Here is a 16,589-nt window from a genome sequence, read left to right as displayed (position 1 = left end):
ATACACACACACAAAGATGGCAGCCCAGCTCATGAAAGATCTCGAAAAGGTAGAGAGCAAAGTCGCCAAATTGGGCAAGATCATCGCCAAAGGTACTTCGATCGGTCTGATCGATGCTACCAAGCTCGGCAGTATGACGCGAAAAGTGACGGGCAAAGTCAAAAAGGCAACGGTCACTGCAGAAAAGACGACGATCTCGCCTGCAGAGGGCGCAAAGCTCATCGCATTCATGCAAGCTCTCACTGCGACTTCGGCGAAGAATTTGGATGCAATCGCTGCACTCAAACCCCATCTATCAGGCAAGCTGCACGTCGGCGGTCTAGTCAAAATGAACTTGTCGCAGCTCGGAAAGGTAGGCGGTCCTGTCTTGCGCTCCGTGCCGCAAATTGACAGAGGCTATGGCAGGCTCAAGAGGCGCTCGCCAAGACGTTGGTCGCACGCTCGCCAACGCCCGAGCTCAAAGCAAAGGGCGAAGCGCTCCGTGTTGATTTTAACGGGAAGGTAAGCCGCCGCTCGCAGCTTGTGGTGCGATCTGACGTACGTCGGTAGATCTGCCAAGCGCTCGCTGTCTACGCCAACGAGAGCGGGGGTGAGGACAAAGCCGGCGAAGAGGATGACGAGGATTCAGACTGAGCATTGCCAGCGTCGATCGCATCGCAGGTCGATCGTGTCATTGTTGGCTGGCAACAAGTGCAAACTCCCATGTCCTCACGTCGTTTTGCTTGCTCCTGTCCCTCGCGTCGTCTGCTCGATCGTCCTGCTTACGATATTTCGATGGCAAGAAGACATCTTCAGAGTTGAGTGTACTGATACCCTTCTGGAAGCCTATGGTTCGTCGATGGGCATAGCCGGGGTAGAGACTGGGCTGGAAAGCGAACGAGCGAACGGTCGCATAAGCTGGCTGGAGGTGCGCAGTCCTGTTGAGTGGCATGGGCATGACAGTCGGCACTAGCTTGTGACCTCTTCGAGCGAGCATAGGCACATCCCACAGAGTATATGGCAGCGTGTTCCTCAGCGTGATCAGAATCGTGCCTGGCTTCTTGTGTTCTTCCTGTTCATGCTCAGGCGCATCTTGTTCGGCCTCGAGCAAGTCGTCAAGCTCATCCTGATCAAGCTCTCGTGTTCCAATAGCATGCTTCAACTCTTTGTCAGCCATAGCGAGTCGCTGCCGGCTTGCGAGCGACGCTTGCTCTGCAAGCTCGTCTTCATCGTCTGTCCGAGCTCGCTTCTTGCCTTGAGGCTTGCCATCTTTCGGTAGAATGAGAGATGCATCACCTTCGGTCAGGAAATCGGCCGCAGAACGCAAGAAGCCGAGCAGCAAGACTTGGTTGGTTCGAACATTGCGCGCCTGGTCTTTCTCTCCCGAGCCGGTGTGCGGAAAGTTGAAGACGATCCTGTCGAATCGCTTGCCCTTCAGAGCTTTGCATTTGTCGAGACGAGTCGCATCTACGTCAAATAAGACCGTCATACCTCGCTCCGTGAGCTATAACTCTGCTGCTTCAGCGGGAGTCGCGTGATAGCACTTTAAATCTTGCTTGCCTTGGCTACATTGGCGTCCAGATCGTCGTACTTGGTGCGTGCCGTCTCTAGTGAGTCGAAAGATGTGGCGACCAGGCGCCTAGCGCTTTCAGGAAGGTGATGCTCGAAAAGTGACAGCGCAAATGAGAAATTTGCCTCGCCGACGAGTAGGATGCTATCGTTTTTGTTGAACGGGAGCACAGACTGGGAGACCTGCTTCGCCTTGCCTTTTGCGAAAACAAGCTTCTGAGTACTTTTGCCGCTTCTCAAAGCTTCGGCTCGAGCCTCTTCGCGCTCACGACGAGCAATTTCTGCCTCTCTGCGCGCCTGAGCCACTTGCTGCCCTGCCAGTGCTGCACCAATTTCTCATGAGCCCATCACTCTGCTCGCCCAGGGCAAGGGCTTGCCTTTGCTGAGCTTCGATGACCGCCTGACCTTGGCCATCCCGTCTCCGAGTCCAGCGAACTGATCACGACATGGTCGGCACCGTCGCGTCGATCGACTTGGCTTCGTCATTGACAAGCGGCCAGTTGCGCACCATGGACGAGCTCAGACGGATACCGCCAGTGACCAGGACGGTGGTGGGCAGTATGCTCGCCGTGACACTCGGCAGCATCCTCACCATCGTCCGACCCCAGTCCATCGTTCTCTACTGGCCCTGGGTGACACGTCGAGCACAGATCTGGCGACTGCCGAGTGAGTCACCCGCACCACCAATTTGTCGAGAGCTGACACCGTGCGGGCTCTCGCAGGCTGCTTCTGCCTCGGTCCCAAGGGCTTGTCATTGATCTTCACGACGATATTGCTCTACCAACAGTCCAACAGCTTGGAGACCGAGCATTTCCAAGGCCGAACAGCAGACTATGCGTTCAGCTTGGTTGCCATGCAGAGCATGATCTTGCTCCTCTCGCTACCCTTCCGTCCAGCAGTCCTCTTCAATCCCATGCTCATCAGCATCATTCACTATGTCAGTTGCGACGCGAGCTCGTAGGTAGCTGGCTGTTCCGTCAGACTGAGCAGAGCTTGCAGTGGGCGTTGGGCAACAGAGCGCAAAAGGTCAATCTATACGGCATCGTGTCCATACCGGCCATTGCGCTTTCCTGGGCAATGCTCGGCTTCGGCGTCCTCGAGAGCGGTTTCCCAGGCTCGTTTCCGACAGATTTCACAGGCATGATCGCTGCGCATCTCTGGTGGTATGCGCAAGAACACTATCCCGTACGTCATACGCTGCCTGGCTACTGAGGAAGGCTGATCACTGCGAACAATGGCAGCGAACGAGAAGGCAGCCCCCGCATCGACGCCTGATACCGACGCCCGGCTTTCTCATTCGTTTGCTTGGCAATGGATCAGGCACAACCACGACAGGCGCAGGCACCATCTTCGCTGCACGAGGGGGCAGTGGCAGACCCGCGCCAGAGGAGGCAGCAGCAGCCCGACGGGGCCACAGCTGGGGAAGCGGTAACAAGCTCGGTACTTGATGTACAACACAAGACCCATGTTTCTGCCGCGCTTGAGCTCTCTCCTTTTTTCGTTCGTCGTTTGCAAGCGATCCGTGCGATCCTGAGGATCTTTTGAAGGCTCCGTCAACTGAGGAGCTGACTCGCGCAGACTCAATTGGCAATCTCGTCTGCCTTTTCAGCTTCTGCAGCAGGTTCGTTGGCAGCAGGTTCTGCAGCAGCAGCTTCGGCATCAGCAGGTTCGACAGCAGCAGGCTTGATTGCCGCAGCCGCATCGCCGTTTGTAGCCGCTCCTGTGCCTGAGATAGAGTTCGCCTCTGCGTACTTGAGAGCGAGGCTAGGCCTGCACTGTCTTCAGCATGAACAGGCAACGATCAAAACAATGACTGACGATTCCTTGGCCTTTACATTGAGATGGACGTCGACGAGCTTGCCACCCTTGCCAATGACAAAATGCGAGCGCGTCACGCTTGTCTTGCTGTTATGAGGCACACATTAGCCTATCTGCAGAGACAATGCAACGATCGCTTACGTCTTCGATGCACCCAGCACTCTGATGAGCTTCTGCTCGGGATCACAGAGGAGATGGTAGGACAGAGCTTGCTTGGCGACGAAGCCACTTTGCGATTTCGCAGAGTCCATCGAGAGACCAAAGACTTCGTACCCATGCTGCTTGATCTCGTCATAGTTGTCCCTGAATCCGCAAGCTTGGGTTGTGCAGCCGGGCGTGGAGGCTTTGGGGTAGACGAAGATGATGAGGCCCGTGCTCTTGACGAGCTCCGTGAGATTCACTTCTTCGCCAGACTCGTTCTTCAGTACGAGACCTTCCGGGATCGTCTCGCCGACCGAAAGCGTCTTGACGGACTCAGACGGGGGCCTGTCAGCCTCATCTTTGGCTTTCTTTGGCTTTGTAGCAGATTGCTTGCTCGTTGACGTCTTTGCAGGCTCAGCTTCGGCCGAGGGGGCCTGCGTGCGTGTCGATTTGCGCAAAGGTGCGGAGGCCTCGCCGTCTGTAGATTCTCGCTTCTTGGGAGGCATGGTCTTGCTGCTTGACTTGACGTGCACGGCGAGCAGACCAGCGCGTCAATGCGCACAATGATCACGTTCACAGGCGCGCTTTCGAAAGAAAGGCTAGGCAGTACAAGCAACAAGATGCTGTCATCAGGCGACAGACTACACGAGTGCTCCCTGCAAGAGTGCAAGCTTCTTTGCCTCCCGCTTCTCGCGCTGCAAGGCCGCCTTCTGTTGCTTCGTCGCAAGCCGAGCAGCCTGGGCATCTGCTTCGATCTGAGCGCGTACGATAGCTTCCTGTTTGCTCTCCTTGCGTCCTAGCCATCCGCTACACTTGCGCGCACCGCAGTAGCAACGCTGCTTTGTCTCATCCAATTGGGCCGTTGAGCTGCTCGAGAAGGACTGCCATCCATAATTGTCTGTTCGGGGCATCAGGTGAGCCGGTCTGTGACAGTATAGAACTCACACGTTATCTCTTCCTCTGGTGAGATGTCGCGTAGAGCAAAGAGCCCGATTTGGAACTCGTCGTAATCGGCAAACTTGAGTCTGACGACTTCGCAATTGGGATCGCACGAGTGATTGATGAAGCGAGTCGCATTGCCTTTCAGGCCAGCATCGAGAACCTCTTCGTCATCGTACGAGAGCAGGTAGTAGTTGGGACCAGGGTAGATCAACTTGACGCGACGATACGATTCATTGATGGAGATGACTTCTCCCTTGTATTCCATGATGAACGCGCCAGACTTGATGGGAAGCGTCGCCTTGAGCCCAAAGCCACGACTGCCGGTGTAGAAAACAGCAACACCTTCCTTGTCGCCTTTGCCTGCTGCCGATTTGCGCGTCTGAAGCGGTCCGTTGGTGCACTTGTCCTTGCATGGACAAAGTTTGGGGTCACACATATAGGCCATGACGCTATGCCAACGAATGAGCGCAGAGCTTCGGATGAGCTCGCGATAAGACGCACCGGTTGATGCAGTTGTCGCCACAGCCTACCTCGCCAGGAGCGGGCGGTTTGCAAAAGCATATTGCCTGCAGCACACTGGGCTGCTTCTGTCTTTCCGGATAGGCATCTGTCACTGCATTAGCGAACAGTAAGGATCAGTGACAGAACACTCACTGGAGGCGATGATCTTGTAAGGCTCCGGTCTGCGGTTGCGATCCTGGATGGACTGCCATTCTCGTCGGAGACGTCCTTGCTCCATGTCCTTTCCGCCATGCGCGCGCCTAAAAATCTTGTTACGCGTGACCTTTGGTTTGTCCTTGTGGGCCTCCTCGTCTTCTGAAGAACTCGAGTCGGCATCAGAATCGAATCCGATCAGCGAATAGTCACGAAAGATGTCGTAGGACAGCAGAAAGTCGCGCTGCTCTTCCAAGCGCACATTGCCAAAGTATCTAGCTTGCGGCCATTGGAACGACATGGACGTGCTCGCGGTCTTACTGCCTGACGTTGCTGCGCGACCTTTGCTTTGTTTGTAAAAGAGCGAGTAGATGCCCGCTTTGCAGTACTCTTTGCGGTCTTGCGTCGTGGGAAGCTTCTTCTTGGCGAGCAGCTCATTGGTCTCCAGAGGATCGACACTATCCTCTCTTTCTCTGACGTCGTTCGAACCGTCTCGACGAGCTCTCTTGACTGGTTCGGCGCGTGCTCTGGTCGAGCGAGTACGCTTGATCTTGCTCCAGCGCTCGTCAAAACTGTTGTTGTCCGTATCCGACAAGTCTGTGAGATCCGACATAACTCCATCCTCGCCAGGATCTGCGATGGGTACGCTGGCCTCGCTGCTTGGACCTGCTTTTGCATCTGAGCCGAGCGACGACGACAGAGAGTCGACCGAAGGCGAGGGCGTGGGTAGCTGCTGTACATTCGATCTGCCCTCTTTGATGTTTGTCAGCGTGCTTGCGGGTAGCATGAGCAGTGGCTCAGCATTGCAAGAGCGCGCCAGACTTCGCCTGAGTGTGATAGCTGGCGCTTTCGCTGTCGTCTCCAGGGTAGCTTCAAGAGGAGCGGAAGCTACCGTCTTGATGATTGAGGGCGTGCTGGCTGGCATGACATGCATCGGGGAGCACTGACGAGGCGAGGCTGAGGTTGTTGTGCGTGAAGGAAGCGCGACGCGAGGAAAGCAAAGCGCGATCCTCTCTGCCAAAATGAAGGAACAGCGCCGGCTTCAGTTTCGATTCGGGCATTACAAAAGTTCTAAACATGCTCGTAGAGGCCTTCTTGCTTTCGCTTGTGGGTCATCGATGCGATGATAGCACTACCTACTCCACTACCGTCTTCGGCGTGGTGCGTTAGGATACCTCTGCCTTTCTCGCCAAAGATATCGACGAGAGCTTCGTGTATCCGTTCTGGGAACTTCGGGTACTTGTTGTAGAGACTGCCATCTGTGGCAACATGACAGCCGTCATCGACGTAGCCCATCTTGCTGCAGATTGCTGCGATACCGCATGCGCTCAGGCGAGCGGCACGTGTGCCGATCAGCTGCGCTAGTCTCTTGAAGAATTGCCTCTCCGGAATCGTCGTGCTGTGACCGGTCTCAGCATCAGCAGAATCATGCTCTCATGTCGATCTAACTCACTCTAGTTGGAAGAAGTGAGTGAAGAGGCCGGTCACGAGAAGCAATCTGATTGACCGGTGAGCACAGATCTGCCACGTCAGCGGCGCACTCACTCGTCGGTCGTGTCACTCTCGATGAGCGACAGGAAAGCTGTATCGAAAGCATAGGGCTTCTCGACTTTGTAGGTATTCTGACCGAGGAAGAGAACGCCATCATCGATGAGTTCGCAAGTGACCAGTCTGAAGATCTCGCCGAGATAGAGACCGGCAATCATCTTCTCGAAAGCTTGTTGGCCTGGCTTGTTGCTCGTCTCGTCAATGGTGATATCATACTTTGTTCTCGGGAGATGCTCGTGCTTCTCCGAGTCGAATGCTCCCCATTCACAGTTGATGGCCATCTCTGCATCTTCCGGCAAACCCAAGTCCTTGATCTTTGGGATATTGCCCACTTTTTCCATGTAGGCAGCATTGCAGCCTGTACCAAAGATGACGCCGATGCGAGTCTTTGGATCGACATAGTGTGAAGAGACGAGCGTGCCCGTGGTGTCATTGATGAGTGCGGTGAGCTTGATGGGCACTTTGTTCTTCTCGAGCGATTTCTTGAACATCTCTACGACGTCGTGGTCTTCCACGTTCTTGGCACCGAAGCCTTTTGTCCAGCGAAGCAGAACGCCCTGATCGATTCTTTCTTGTCTGCAGAGGCAAATTGGCATTTAGCTCCGTAGCGCTGATCTCCGATCTGCGCCCACATGCAAGGATAGCTGAAGGTGAAGCCGAGTGCAATATCGTCTTCCAGATTGAGATTGCCGTCCTCGTCGCCGTACTGATCGTGCAGGAAGGATGCCAAACATTCCGCGCAAAAGTCGACTGCATCAGCAATCAGGATGTCGTTTGGGTTCCTTGCGGAAGGTCTTACAGAGCTCTTGTCCTTCTCCTTGCTTCTGTTCTTCCGTCAACCGATACTTGGACTGAGTGATCTCAAATTTGCCATCGCCTTCGAGCTCGACGTGACAGACGCGAAGATTCGTGCCACCTGAGCACATGTCAGCACACTGACGTGTCCGCTGTAGCAACGATGACCGACCGAGATCGACGGCGAGGAAAGGGCCTTTCTCGTCGCCTTTGGGGAAACCGAATACAAAGGTGGGTATCATAGGCACGGCATGGCCTGCTTCTGCCAGGCCGATCTCGAGCGTATCGATGAAGGCATCCACGATCATTCTCATCCTGTGTAGCGCGATGAGTGCTGCTCGGGCGACAGCTCGTTGATGCGCACCTCTGAGGTGTCAAGGTAAAGACCTGTTCGAGTCGTCTGACATGTTGAGCCATGTCTTTCTTGGAGGCGCTGCAAGACGCTTTGATGAGCTCTCGGAGAACACGTGAGCCCAGTGCAGAACTGACTGAGGATGGTCCTCATGCTCGTGAGTGCGAGTGTGCCAAGTACCAGATTTGCCGGCTTCTCCCATGGAGACCGATCCGCTCGCACGGCGGTGACTCGTCGAGCCACGTCTGTACGTCGTACCGCTCGACATGCTCTTGCGCGGCGTGCCCGTAGCGCCCGAGACGGTGGTAGGAGGCTTGTCGGCGCTGGCCGAGGGTTTGTCCGACTTCTTGGGTTCCTCAGTCGACATCTTGCTCGTATAGCTCTCGCTCGCTCAGACGATGCAGGGACGGTCTGTACAGCTCCGTTTGGTTCGACAGACTACCAGTGGGGCGAGAATAGACTCGTTGTCAAGTCAGGGTGGACCGCAAAAGAGCTCCTCTGGCGGGTCTCGAGTCTGTCCGCGGAGCCTGTGGGAGCTCTCAGAGATGGTTCCGCTGGCTTTTCCGGTCGGTAGACCTGTCGGAGAGCTGACAAAAGGCGAGCGCAGAGGGTGGACCTGATAGACGATTCCTTCCTGATAGCGCTCTGTCTGCGCTCTGCGGCGAAGTCTGTCTTGCCACTGGCGCACTGAACTGGAGCTACGCTACTGTCTGCTGACCGGAGCTGCCTGTCAGTGTCCGCAAAGAGCCTACCAGAGCTGCTGCAGAGTCAACGAGCTTCGCGCTGGCAACGTCATTCGCTCGAATTAACGTTAGCAGGTCGCCGCCGCCGCCGCCGCCCCGGGTCCAAGTGCGTGACTGCTGCCTCTCACCATCTCGGCCCATGCACAGTCTCGATTGGGCAGCATAGAGCACAGGACGTGTCTGCAGTCGGCCGCTGCTGAGCTCAGGCGACCCGCTCGAGGAAGTGTCGACAAGGACTCGCTAATCGTCAATTGAGCGGTCTACACGACGAGATGCAGTACATTGGGCGGGCCTTCAGTACAGCAGCGCAGTACTACAAGGTGCATATGCCACCCAGCTCAGTCATGATCCGAGGGTTGATCGTACGCACGAGCAGGAGATCAATCCCGCAACGCTTTCGGGTGCAATCGACATTGTCGTCGTACAGCGGCCAGCCGAGAAGGCTGCTCTCCTCCAGCCGGGAGCGTCCGGCTCGTCGAGTGTATCCGGACCAAGCTCGAGCACTCGGCACGCAGCGGATGATGGCTACGAGCTCGCGTGTTCACCCTTTCACGTTCGATTTGGCAAGCTGAGCGTGCTCAGACCCGTCGACAGAAAGGTTCGTCATTCATCACTCAGTCACAGCTGACATGAACTGACCCATCAAGGTGACAGGTCCGCGTCATCGTCAATGACGAAGAGGTGCCCTTCTTCATGAAAGTCGGCGACCAAGGCGAAGCTTTCTTCGTCTTCGAGACTGACGCAGACGTACCCGAAGATCTACAAACCTCGCCCCTGACCGGCCCGGTCACTGACGATCAGATCCTCGCACAGCAACACGAGCCAGAGAGTGACTATGAGCGTTACATGCGGCAGTCGAGCGAACCTCTCGATACGAGCATGACGCCGACTCGGACGACCGGCAGGAGGACAGATCAAACGCTACCTACCACTGTAGAGGGTGATGTCGACTTTCTAGATCTCAACGAGTCAGCTTCGCCCGACAGGACGCGCGCCCAATCTGAACCTCCTCTCGAGCTTGCCGAGCCGGCTCCTGCTGCTCTGGGCAGTGAGCCATCCCAGAGCAACCGCAAGGTCACTGCTTTCGCGGAAGATCAGCCTTTCCACAGCGAAGAGAAACAGGCTGCTGCAGAGGCAGATGAACCCAAGGCTGATAATGATCAAAGTCGACTGAGCAAATTGGCAGAGGGCCCTTCTACCCTGCTCAGCAACACGGCTGCCAAAGCTTCAGAGTTAGGCAAAGCCATGCTCTCGACTGCAGGCGAGTCCAAGAAGCTAGACACTCTCGTCAAGGACAGACTGCGGCACGCCCCCTCTAGCTCGCGTGGCAACTCTGGTACCGCGACGCCCGACAGCCACGACAAGCTCGCCTCAGACGACCCGTCATGGGAGCCAGGGATATCAGAACTCGAGAAAGAAATGAAGAATGACCTGACCGGTCATACGAACGCCACTTCTGCAGATCGCTCTGGCGATCAAGTCCGACAGGCAGATCGTCAAGGCAATGCTGATTCCGCCGAAAGAGATTACCATCAGCCTCCGAATGACCAGCAAAGATCTATGAGCGTCGAAAGCTCTGAATCTGAAATTGCCAGCAAGTTGGAACGATCCCATATCTCAACAGGCCCGCATGAAGCCGAAACAGATATGCAAGCTGGTCCGGGACCTGAAGTGGGCGTAGCACCCACTATGGCTGCTTCTGGTAGTCTCATGCTCGACATGTCTGGTTACAAAGTAGGCGACAAGGATATCGAAAAGGTCAGAGAGACCGAAAACGATCTGCTGAGCGATCAGATGGGATTCCACGAATCGAAAGCTTTCCAGACCGAAGCACGAGATCATCTCATGTCTTTCACTCGATCTCTCTTGCGCTCTGCAGATATGATGAAGATGACCGACGGAGGTGCGAATTACAAGCCCCAAGTCGAAGAGGCCGGCAAAAGCTCAGAAACGCTTCTACCGGGTGACAACCTTGATCTCGAGAGGGGCAGATCACCACCAGCGACGCCACGCTCCATAGAGTCTGCAGACGGAACGAGCAGCCCCCGTGCGACATCGCCAGACGGCGGCACGGATGCGCTCACGCCAATCTATTCACCAACTTCCTATCAGTTTGCGCTTCGAGCAGATGAGACCGTGCACGTCTTTGAGCTGGCTCTATGCGGCGGTGACACGTTCGGCAATGATGCAACACTTGACGACAGGACATTTGCTGAGCACCGCGTCACCTTCGAACAATTTCTAGAGCAGCCGGAGCTAACCAGTCATCGAGCCCTCGTCATCAAATATGACGGCGTCTACTTGACTTGGGAAGATGCGTCCCCCGTTCTGGCATCGCTTACGATCTACCGTAAATCGCTCGGAGAGCATGCCAAGACGACGCTAGCTGAGCGCCGTGCGAGAGAGACGGACGGACGAAGAGACAGCACATCTCGAGCACCTCGCGCTTGGCGGCGCTGGTGGAAGGGCAGTAGAGCAGATGATGATGCCCTATCACCTCCTACCTCCCCGCCTGCTCGTCCTGTATCGCCCGGTTCTGTCCCCTCCCGTGGCGAAAGCCCAGGCTACCAGACAGAAGCGACTTCCTTGCCCGAGACAGCTTCTGACAAGACTGGAGAAGTTCCTGTGCTTGATCGGAAGAAACACTATGCCAAGACACTGCGGTTGACTTCTGATCAGCTCAAGCAACTGAAATTGCGCAAGGGTGTCAACACTGTATCATTCTCTGTCCAATCATCTTATTCTGGGCTTGCGGTTTGTTCGGCGCGCATCTTCCTCTGGGAACACGACTTCCAAGTCTGCATATCTGACATTGATGGCACTATCACAAAGTGAGTCGTATCCAGATGATCGTAGATACAGCTCATGGTTACAGGTCCGACGCCTTGGGTCACGTATTCACCATGATCGGACGGGACTGGACGCATCTTGGGGTGGCAAAGCTGTACACTGACATTGCTCGCAATGGCTATAAGCTGCTCTACTTGACCTCGCGCGCAATTGGTCAGGCCAACACGACACGCGACTATCTCAAGGGTATCCAGCAGAATGGCTTCCAATTGCCGGAAGGGCCTGTCATCATGAGTCCTGACCGTCTGATGACATCGTTGCACCGCGAAGTCATCATACGCAAACCCGAGGTCTTTAAGATGGCTTGCTTGCGCGATATCCAGCGTCTCTTTGGGGAACGCACACCGTTCTATGCTGGTTTCGGCAATCGTATCACAGACGCTTTGTCCTATCGAAGCGTCGACGTTCCCTCGTCCCGCATCTTCACTATTGATCCAAATGGCGACGTCAAGATGGAGTTATTGGCCCTCGCAGGCTATAAGTCATCGTACGCCTGCTGTCCTCCCGCTGCATGTCCGACTAACACTGCTGCAGGTATATCGCCATGACCGACCTGGTAGATCAGATGTTCCCTCCTATCAATCGCAAAGCCGCGCCGGAGTTTACAGACTTCAACTTCTGGCGTCCGCCCATGGCCCAAATTGCCTTGCCTGATTTCAGCCCACCCTCACCGGCGTTATCGGCGCGGTCTGACTCGAGTCGACTGAGCTTTGCTCGTCTCGGCTCGCTCAGCTTGCGCAAGTCGTCCATTAGTTCGCCCACGCAAGGTGGCGATGGCAAACGCGTCAGGCCGTCCAGTCCGCTCATGCAGCCCGTTCTGTACGATGACCCAGAGGAGATGGAACCTCATTTCGGTACGCCTGCGCGCAACCACAGACGCGCAGACTCTATGCCCGGCAGCTTCGAGGAGCTCGAAGGTGGCTTCGATTATCATCGCGCTCAGCAAGGCCGACGCGCTGTCTCGAGCGACGATACTAGCGCTGATGCACACTCTGGCGATGAAGCCGAGACCGAGCAGGATCTCGAGGCCGGACCAGATGAGGAGGACGACTTTCTCACGTCAGGTGACGTAAGGCTAGCGTTCAGCATGGTTCCATCGCGCTGACATGGCCACGCAGATGGACTTCTCCGCCATTCCCTATCTGTAGCAGCACACAGAGTACGCAGTCAGCAATGCAACGGTAGTGTTGTAGCATTGGATGGACTTGCAAAAGTGTACAAATCAACAAGCCTGCTCTAGCGGCGCCAATCGGGCCTTGCGTGCTCTGTACTCCTTCATCGACCTCAGAGCTTCTCTTTCATCCTTATCATCCTCTTCTTCTTGCAATGCTTGTTGCAGGCGTGCCTCATCTGCTCCGATCTCTTCAAATCTGCCGACCTGCTGAGCTTCTCGCATGGGGTTGGCAACCTGGAGAACGCCGTTCTGCTCGATTCGGTCGAACAGATCGAGCAGCTTGGCAGATTCTACCAATTTCTCCTCTTCCGTCATTTCAGGCTGTGCAGGCTCATCGACGCTGCGCCTTGCGCCGGTGATGACATCGAAATCAGGCGCCACGTCCGATGGCGGCGGGACAAGCTGGCCAATCGAGCTTAAGAAACCTGCGGCATTGCCATAGCCTACTTCTTTGGCATACGTATTAGCTGCCCTGCCAGTCAGCGGAATGCAAAGGCTCTTCTGATTGACGCACGGTCAGATCTGCAGAGCGAGAAGAGTAACTGCGAGGCCGTCTCTGCGCTTTTGGGATAGTATACACTGTTTGTGAGTCGAATCAAACGACCGGTGACATCTGTGCGCTTTTCTAAGGGCAGAGCGCGGTCTGATTCGCCAGGCAAGAGTCGCGCCTTGATCGCGGTCGCAGCTAATCCTTCTGCGTCCTCTACTACAAAGTTTCGCAAGAGAAGGAGCAAAGGCGGCAGTGCTTCGTCAATTACAATCTGTCGCCTTTCCGCGTTTGTGCGTGTCGTCGCACTATCCAGATCGCCCGATAGAAAGGCGTATGTAAATTTATCGAGCAGCTGCAATAGACGAGCATAAGCAGACTCGTTGCCCGTATCGTCGAAAGCGTGTGTTGCGTGAGCGTGTAGCGGAAAGTTCAGCAGAGCATTGATGACTTGGGACAGGGGAGCTACGAGCACATTTGGCGCTTCGTGAGACAGATTCTGGAGTAGCCAAATCAAGCATTCAAGGAGTCTGCAAGCTGATCAATTTCGGATATACAAATCCGCGTCGCTTGTCTGACCTCGCGAAACGTTTGCCGGCCAGTGGAGAGGGCACCCCCACATGGATCTCAGCTTCGTCCTTTTGCTTGCCCTTGCTGTCGTGCGGATCAGGCGCTCGCAAACTGACACGGCTAGCCGTGCTGGTCTTGCGCGAATGCGAAAAAGATGGCAGGCGCGGACTACCAGTGCTCGTGCTGTCACATTCGCGTTCACGTACGCTTGCAGCACTGCTACCGCGACTCATGCGCTGACTGGGCATAGCAGATTCCCCGCTCGAAGAGGCCGTGGAGCCGGTTTCGGTTGTCATCCGAGGCGAAGGGAGTGGCGACGCTATCTCTGGCGAGATGAACGAGTCGCGTGAATGAACAGATCGTTCGTCAGGGAGTACCTGTGCGGGGTCGATGCGTGAATACCAAAGTGTGACATTGAACACGACTTTGAGCTGTTCGGTAAGATCGATGGGTGACAGAAGACTGCTCGTCATGGCCTGTGTCCAGGTATCAGTCTGGCGCGATATCGCGCATTTGGACGTACTTCTGCAAAGACGTTGCAAAAGTCCAGATGGTCAACAAGCTCGCGCGCAACGTCAATCGAATCTGCCGAGACGAGGAAGAGTATGCGAGTGATCGGAAAGCGTATCTGAGGATCAACTTGTTCCTGTGCGACTCTATCAACCGTGCGTTCTGCTCCATCGAGCGCCGACAGACTGACTTGGAAGACGCGCATCAGCGCGGGTACCATGCCCGGAATGCTCAACAAGGTGTCGCGACTGGTCGGCTGGAGCAGCAGGACGTTTGCTAAGCATCGCAGTGCTTCTATGGTCGATGGCATGAATGACTTTTGCATTCGCGTGTGTTCTGGCGATTTGCTTGCCGTGTTGGCAGATGACGAGCCTAACAAGTGGCAATGAAGTGCAAGCAGTTCGAGACTGTGCCGGTGTGAGAGCGCTTCACAACCAGTCGGTATGCGTGAGAGCAATTTGAGTGCCAAGATGTGCAGTCGCAACGCTGATCCTCTCGCGTAAGCCGTCGCTGAATCGTCACACTGAGCACGTGCTTACCAGCATCGCCTTGATCTCGCCACCAAGGATTGCTCCGAACATCGAGAGCAGCAAGGAAAAGCGTGATGGCTCTGCTGCGGAGTGAGACGACGGCGGCATCTTGCGCGTTGTCCAGCCCAGTCGAAGCTGCTTGGGCGATGTACGCCTCGAGAATGGGCGCGACGACTCTCGCATCAGCTCGGGACGTGTCACTGAGCTCGTTCCAGCGAGTGAGACTGTCGAGAGCCATAGCAGAGGTGCAGAATCAGCTGACGGGGCGCACAGGTTGACATGCACAAAGACGATCGAGCGACGCGACCGATGCTGTCATCGCTGCTTATAGCAGTGTACGAACTCGTACGGCAGCTAGCTCTGCCTCGTAGGACGTGTACAGATGCATGTAGTGCTGACAACAAGCAGGATGTCTACAGTGCCAACGGGGTACAGGTGACATTCGATGTTGAGATGTGAAGCTCAGGCATCGAGGGCTCGGTAGCGCAGGGTGACGCCGCGCAATGAGCCCCATGAGCCTATATCACGATCACGATCGACTGGCTGGTAGCCTGTCTGCCAGCCGTTCCTGAGCATTGTCCGACAGACGGGACATTGGCCGTCGAGACCGGGAAAGTCGGTCTGTTGGGCCATACAGTCGTGCAGGCATTTGCCGCAACTGACGAGATCCGATCAGCAGCTCGCTCGAGGATAGGCCCCAGTAGAACTCACAAGGTATGACCACACCGTGTTGTCACAAAGGGCGAGGGTGGGTCCAGACAGACGGGGCATTGCAATTCTTTGAGACTGGTCGAGCCAGGCTGCATGCCACTCTTTGGCTTGACCGTTTGCTTTGAGCTCGAGGCTACTGCATCGAGCCCATCTGTGGCTGGGTAGTCGGGCAGTGTACTGCCCTTGCCGCCGCCAGGGATCAGTTGAACATCATCATCGTCATCATCTTGGTCATGTATTGCCACATTGCGAGCTCGTTTGGGAGTGCTCGGGCCATATGTATCACCAGACGTACGCTTCTGCGCGGCCGCTACTGCTGCCGAGCTTGCCCTCGTCGTCGGCTGTCGGTCCATCTGGGCTTGCTGACCAATGAAGGGGTAGGTAGCGACGTCGAACGAGCTGGAGCTTGGCGAGGCCTCGTTCACCTTGAAAGACGCGCTGACTGTCGAAATCTGTCTGACGGCCAATGCGACTGAAGGACCTCGAGTCGGCCTTGCAGCCGCTCAAGGTCTTTGGTACGTGCTCGCTGGCCACACTCGTCAACAAAAGCTTACCTCGAGCAGAGTCGCCCAAGGTCATGCTGGAGCAGTATCCCACGTCTGCTCATCTAGCTGCGCGAATGCTTTACAACGCTCACACAGCGCACGACGACATACAAGACCGTTCAGTTCTCGACCTTGGCTGCGGCTGCGGTGTTCTGGGCATAGGCGCCGCTCTCCTCGAAGCAGCTCACGTGATCGGCTTGGATGTGGACGACGACGCACTCAGAGTCGCTCGAGACAATCTAGAGATGCTGGAGCTAGAAGGCCAAGTAGACTTGATGCGGGCCAGGCTGTCTGACTCGGATGACATCAAGACGCTCGACTTGTCTCGCCTGGCCAATGCATTCGATACCGTCATCCTCAATCCACCTTTTGGAACGAAAACCAAGGGAATCGATATCGTCTTTCTGTCTGCTGCTTGCAAAGTGCACCTGCTCGCGTATCGTGCAGCTCGACGCTAACGAAACATGCAGATTGCAACACGAGCAGTACACACGCTGCACAAGACAAGTACACGCGACTTTATCGCCAAAAAGGCAAAATCGCTCGGCTTCGATGCAGAAGTGGCAGCTGTCATGCGCTATGACCTGCCGGCCACGATGAAGTTTCACAAGCAAAAGAGCAAGGACATCGAAGTCGACTACTGGGTCCTCAGGCGGATACCCTAGCCGACT

General features: G+C 55.7%; 9 protein-coding genes across 9 annotated transcripts; 4 read left to right on the top strand and 5 right to left on the bottom strand.

Annotated features, from left to right (window-relative positions):
- Positions 1-16: 16 nt before the first annotated feature.
- On the top strand, positions 17-633 carry L969DRAFT_49564 (uncharacterized protein; the record flags this gene model as incomplete). The annotated part of the gene is made up of 3 exons (XM_014712435.1): positions 17-352; positions 394-501; positions 550-633. The coding sequence occupies 3 exons, from the start codon at positions 17-19 to the stop codon at positions 631-633; spliced, it is 528 nt and encodes a 175-aa protein (XP_014567921.1).
- L969DRAFT_87250 (uncharacterized protein) lies at positions 254-2,452 on the bottom strand. The gene is made up of 5 exons (XM_014712434.1): positions 2,271-2,452; positions 1,928-2,214; positions 1,542-1,873; positions 406-1,485; positions 254-352 (listed from the first exon to the last, which is right to left on the bottom strand). The coding sequence occupies exons 2-4, from the start codon at positions 1,960-1,962 to the stop codon at positions 671-673; spliced, it is 1,182 nt and encodes a 393-aa protein (XP_014567920.1). The 5' UTR covers positions 1,963-2,214; positions 2,271-2,452; the 3' UTR covers positions 254-352; positions 406-670.
- On the top strand, positions 2,058-2,996 carry L969DRAFT_17226 (uncharacterized protein; the record flags this gene model as incomplete). The annotated part of the gene is made up of 4 exons (XM_014712240.1): positions 2,058-2,214; positions 2,271-2,485; positions 2,548-2,733; positions 2,790-2,996. 4 exons carry the CDS (start codon positions 2,058-2,060, stop codon positions 2,994-2,996), a joined length of 765 nt encoding a protein of 254 aa, XP_014567726.1.
- Positions 2,997-3,128: 132 nt separating this feature from the next.
- On the bottom strand, positions 3,129-6,037 carry L969DRAFT_94374 (uncharacterized protein; the record flags this gene model as incomplete). The annotated part of the gene is made up of 7 exons (XM_014712433.1): positions 3,129-3,318; positions 3,367-3,453; positions 3,508-4,023; positions 4,150-4,405; positions 4,453-4,898; positions 4,951-5,056; positions 5,104-6,037. 7 exons carry the CDS (start codon positions 6,035-6,037, stop codon positions 3,129-3,131), a joined length of 2,535 nt encoding a protein of 844 aa, XP_014567919.1.
- Positions 6,038-6,174: 137 nt separating this feature from the next.
- L969DRAFT_48696 (uncharacterized protein) lies at positions 6,175-8,682 on the bottom strand (the record flags this gene model as incomplete). Its single annotated transcript, XM_014712432.1, has 10 exons — positions 6,175-6,502; positions 6,557-6,601; positions 6,649-7,227; positions 7,284-7,401; positions 7,451-7,567; positions 7,619-7,761; positions 7,811-7,879; positions 7,936-8,184; positions 8,238-8,525; positions 8,609-8,682. The coding sequence occupies 10 exons, from the start codon at positions 8,680-8,682 to the stop codon at positions 6,175-6,177; spliced, it is 2,010 nt and encodes a 669-aa protein (XP_014567918.1).
- Positions 8,624-12,499, top strand: L969DRAFT_87247 (uncharacterized protein; the record flags this gene model as incomplete). The annotated part of the gene is made up of 5 exons (XM_014712431.1): positions 8,624-8,861; positions 8,918-9,139; positions 9,196-11,372; positions 11,417-11,878; positions 11,926-12,499. Exons 1-5 carry the CDS (start codon positions 8,814-8,816, stop codon positions 12,494-12,496), a joined length of 3,480 nt encoding a protein of 1,159 aa, XP_014567917.1. The 5' UTR covers positions 8,624-8,813.
- Positions 12,472-14,941, bottom strand: L969DRAFT_87243 (uncharacterized protein). The gene is made up of 7 exons (XM_014712430.1): positions 14,672-14,941; positions 14,323-14,618; positions 14,146-14,268; positions 13,632-14,098; positions 13,080-13,582; positions 12,601-13,032; positions 12,472-12,529 (listed from the first exon to the last, which is right to left on the bottom strand). Exons 1-6 carry the CDS (start codon positions 14,898-14,900, stop codon positions 12,614-12,616), a joined length of 2,037 nt encoding a protein of 678 aa, XP_014567916.1. The 5' UTR covers positions 14,901-14,941; the 3' UTR covers positions 12,472-12,529; positions 12,601-12,613.
- A 91-nt stretch (positions 14,942-15,032) lies between these two features.
- On the bottom strand, positions 15,033-15,888 carry L969DRAFT_61840 (uncharacterized protein). Its single transcript, XM_014712429.1, has 2 exons — positions 15,374-15,888; positions 15,033-15,320 (listed from the first exon to the last, which is right to left on the bottom strand). Exons 1-2 carry the CDS (start codon positions 15,724-15,726, stop codon positions 15,125-15,127), a joined length of 549 nt encoding a protein of 182 aa, XP_014567915.1. The 5' UTR covers positions 15,727-15,888; the 3' UTR covers positions 15,033-15,124.
- L969DRAFT_17219 (uncharacterized protein) lies at positions 15,840-16,583 on the top strand (the record flags this gene model as incomplete). Its single annotated transcript, XM_014712239.1, has 3 exons — positions 15,840-15,888; positions 15,937-16,340; positions 16,389-16,583. 3 exons carry the CDS (start codon positions 15,840-15,842, stop codon positions 16,581-16,583), a joined length of 648 nt encoding a protein of 215 aa, XP_014567725.1.
- Between the last annotated feature and the right edge of the window lie 6 nt (positions 16,584-16,589).

Source organism: Mixia osmundae (genome assembly GCF_000708205.1).
Source record: "Mixia osmundae IAM 14324 unplaced genomic scaffold scaffold_5, whole genome shotgun sequence".
Taxonomy (NCBI): Eukaryota; Fungi; Basidiomycota; class Mixiomycetes; order Mixiales; family Mixiaceae; genus Mixia; species Mixia osmundae.
The sequence above is the reverse complement of the archived record's forward strand: the minus strand, read 5'-3'. Positions and strand labels throughout refer to the sequence as shown.

Coding starts and splice junctions, on each gene's coding strand:
- L969DRAFT_87250 (XM_014712434.1), bottom strand. CDS start 1,962: ATGGCCAAGGTCAGGCGGTCATCGAAGCTCAGCAA. Junction 1,874..1,927: donor CGGTCATCGAAGCTCAGCAA/AGGCAAGCCCTT, acceptor AGAAATTGGTGC/AGCACTGGCAGGGCAGCAAG. Junction 1,486..1,541: donor TCTGGACGCCAATGTAGCCA/AGGCAAGCAAGA, acceptor CAGCAGAGTTAT/AGCTCACGGAGCGAGGTATG.
- L969DRAFT_87243 (XM_014712430.1), bottom strand. CDS start 14,900: ATGGCTCTCGACAGTCTCACTCGCTGGAACGAGCTCAGTGACACGTCC. Junction 14,099..14,145: donor TTTGCAACGTCTTTGCAGAA/GTACGTCCAAAT, acceptor ACCTGGACACAG/GCCATGACGAGCAGTCTTCT. Junction 13,033..13,079: donor CTCGCTCTGCAGATCTGACC/GTGCGTCAATCA, acceptor CTGGCAGGGCAG/CTAATACGTATGCCAAAGAA.
- L969DRAFT_61840 (XM_014712429.1), bottom strand. CDS start 15,726: ATGGACCGACAGCCGACGACGAGGGCAAGCTCGGCAGCAGTAGCGGCC. Junction 15,321..15,373: donor ACACGGTGTGGTCATACCTT/GTGAGTTCTACT, acceptor GGATCTCGTCAG/TTGCGGCAAATGCCTGCACG.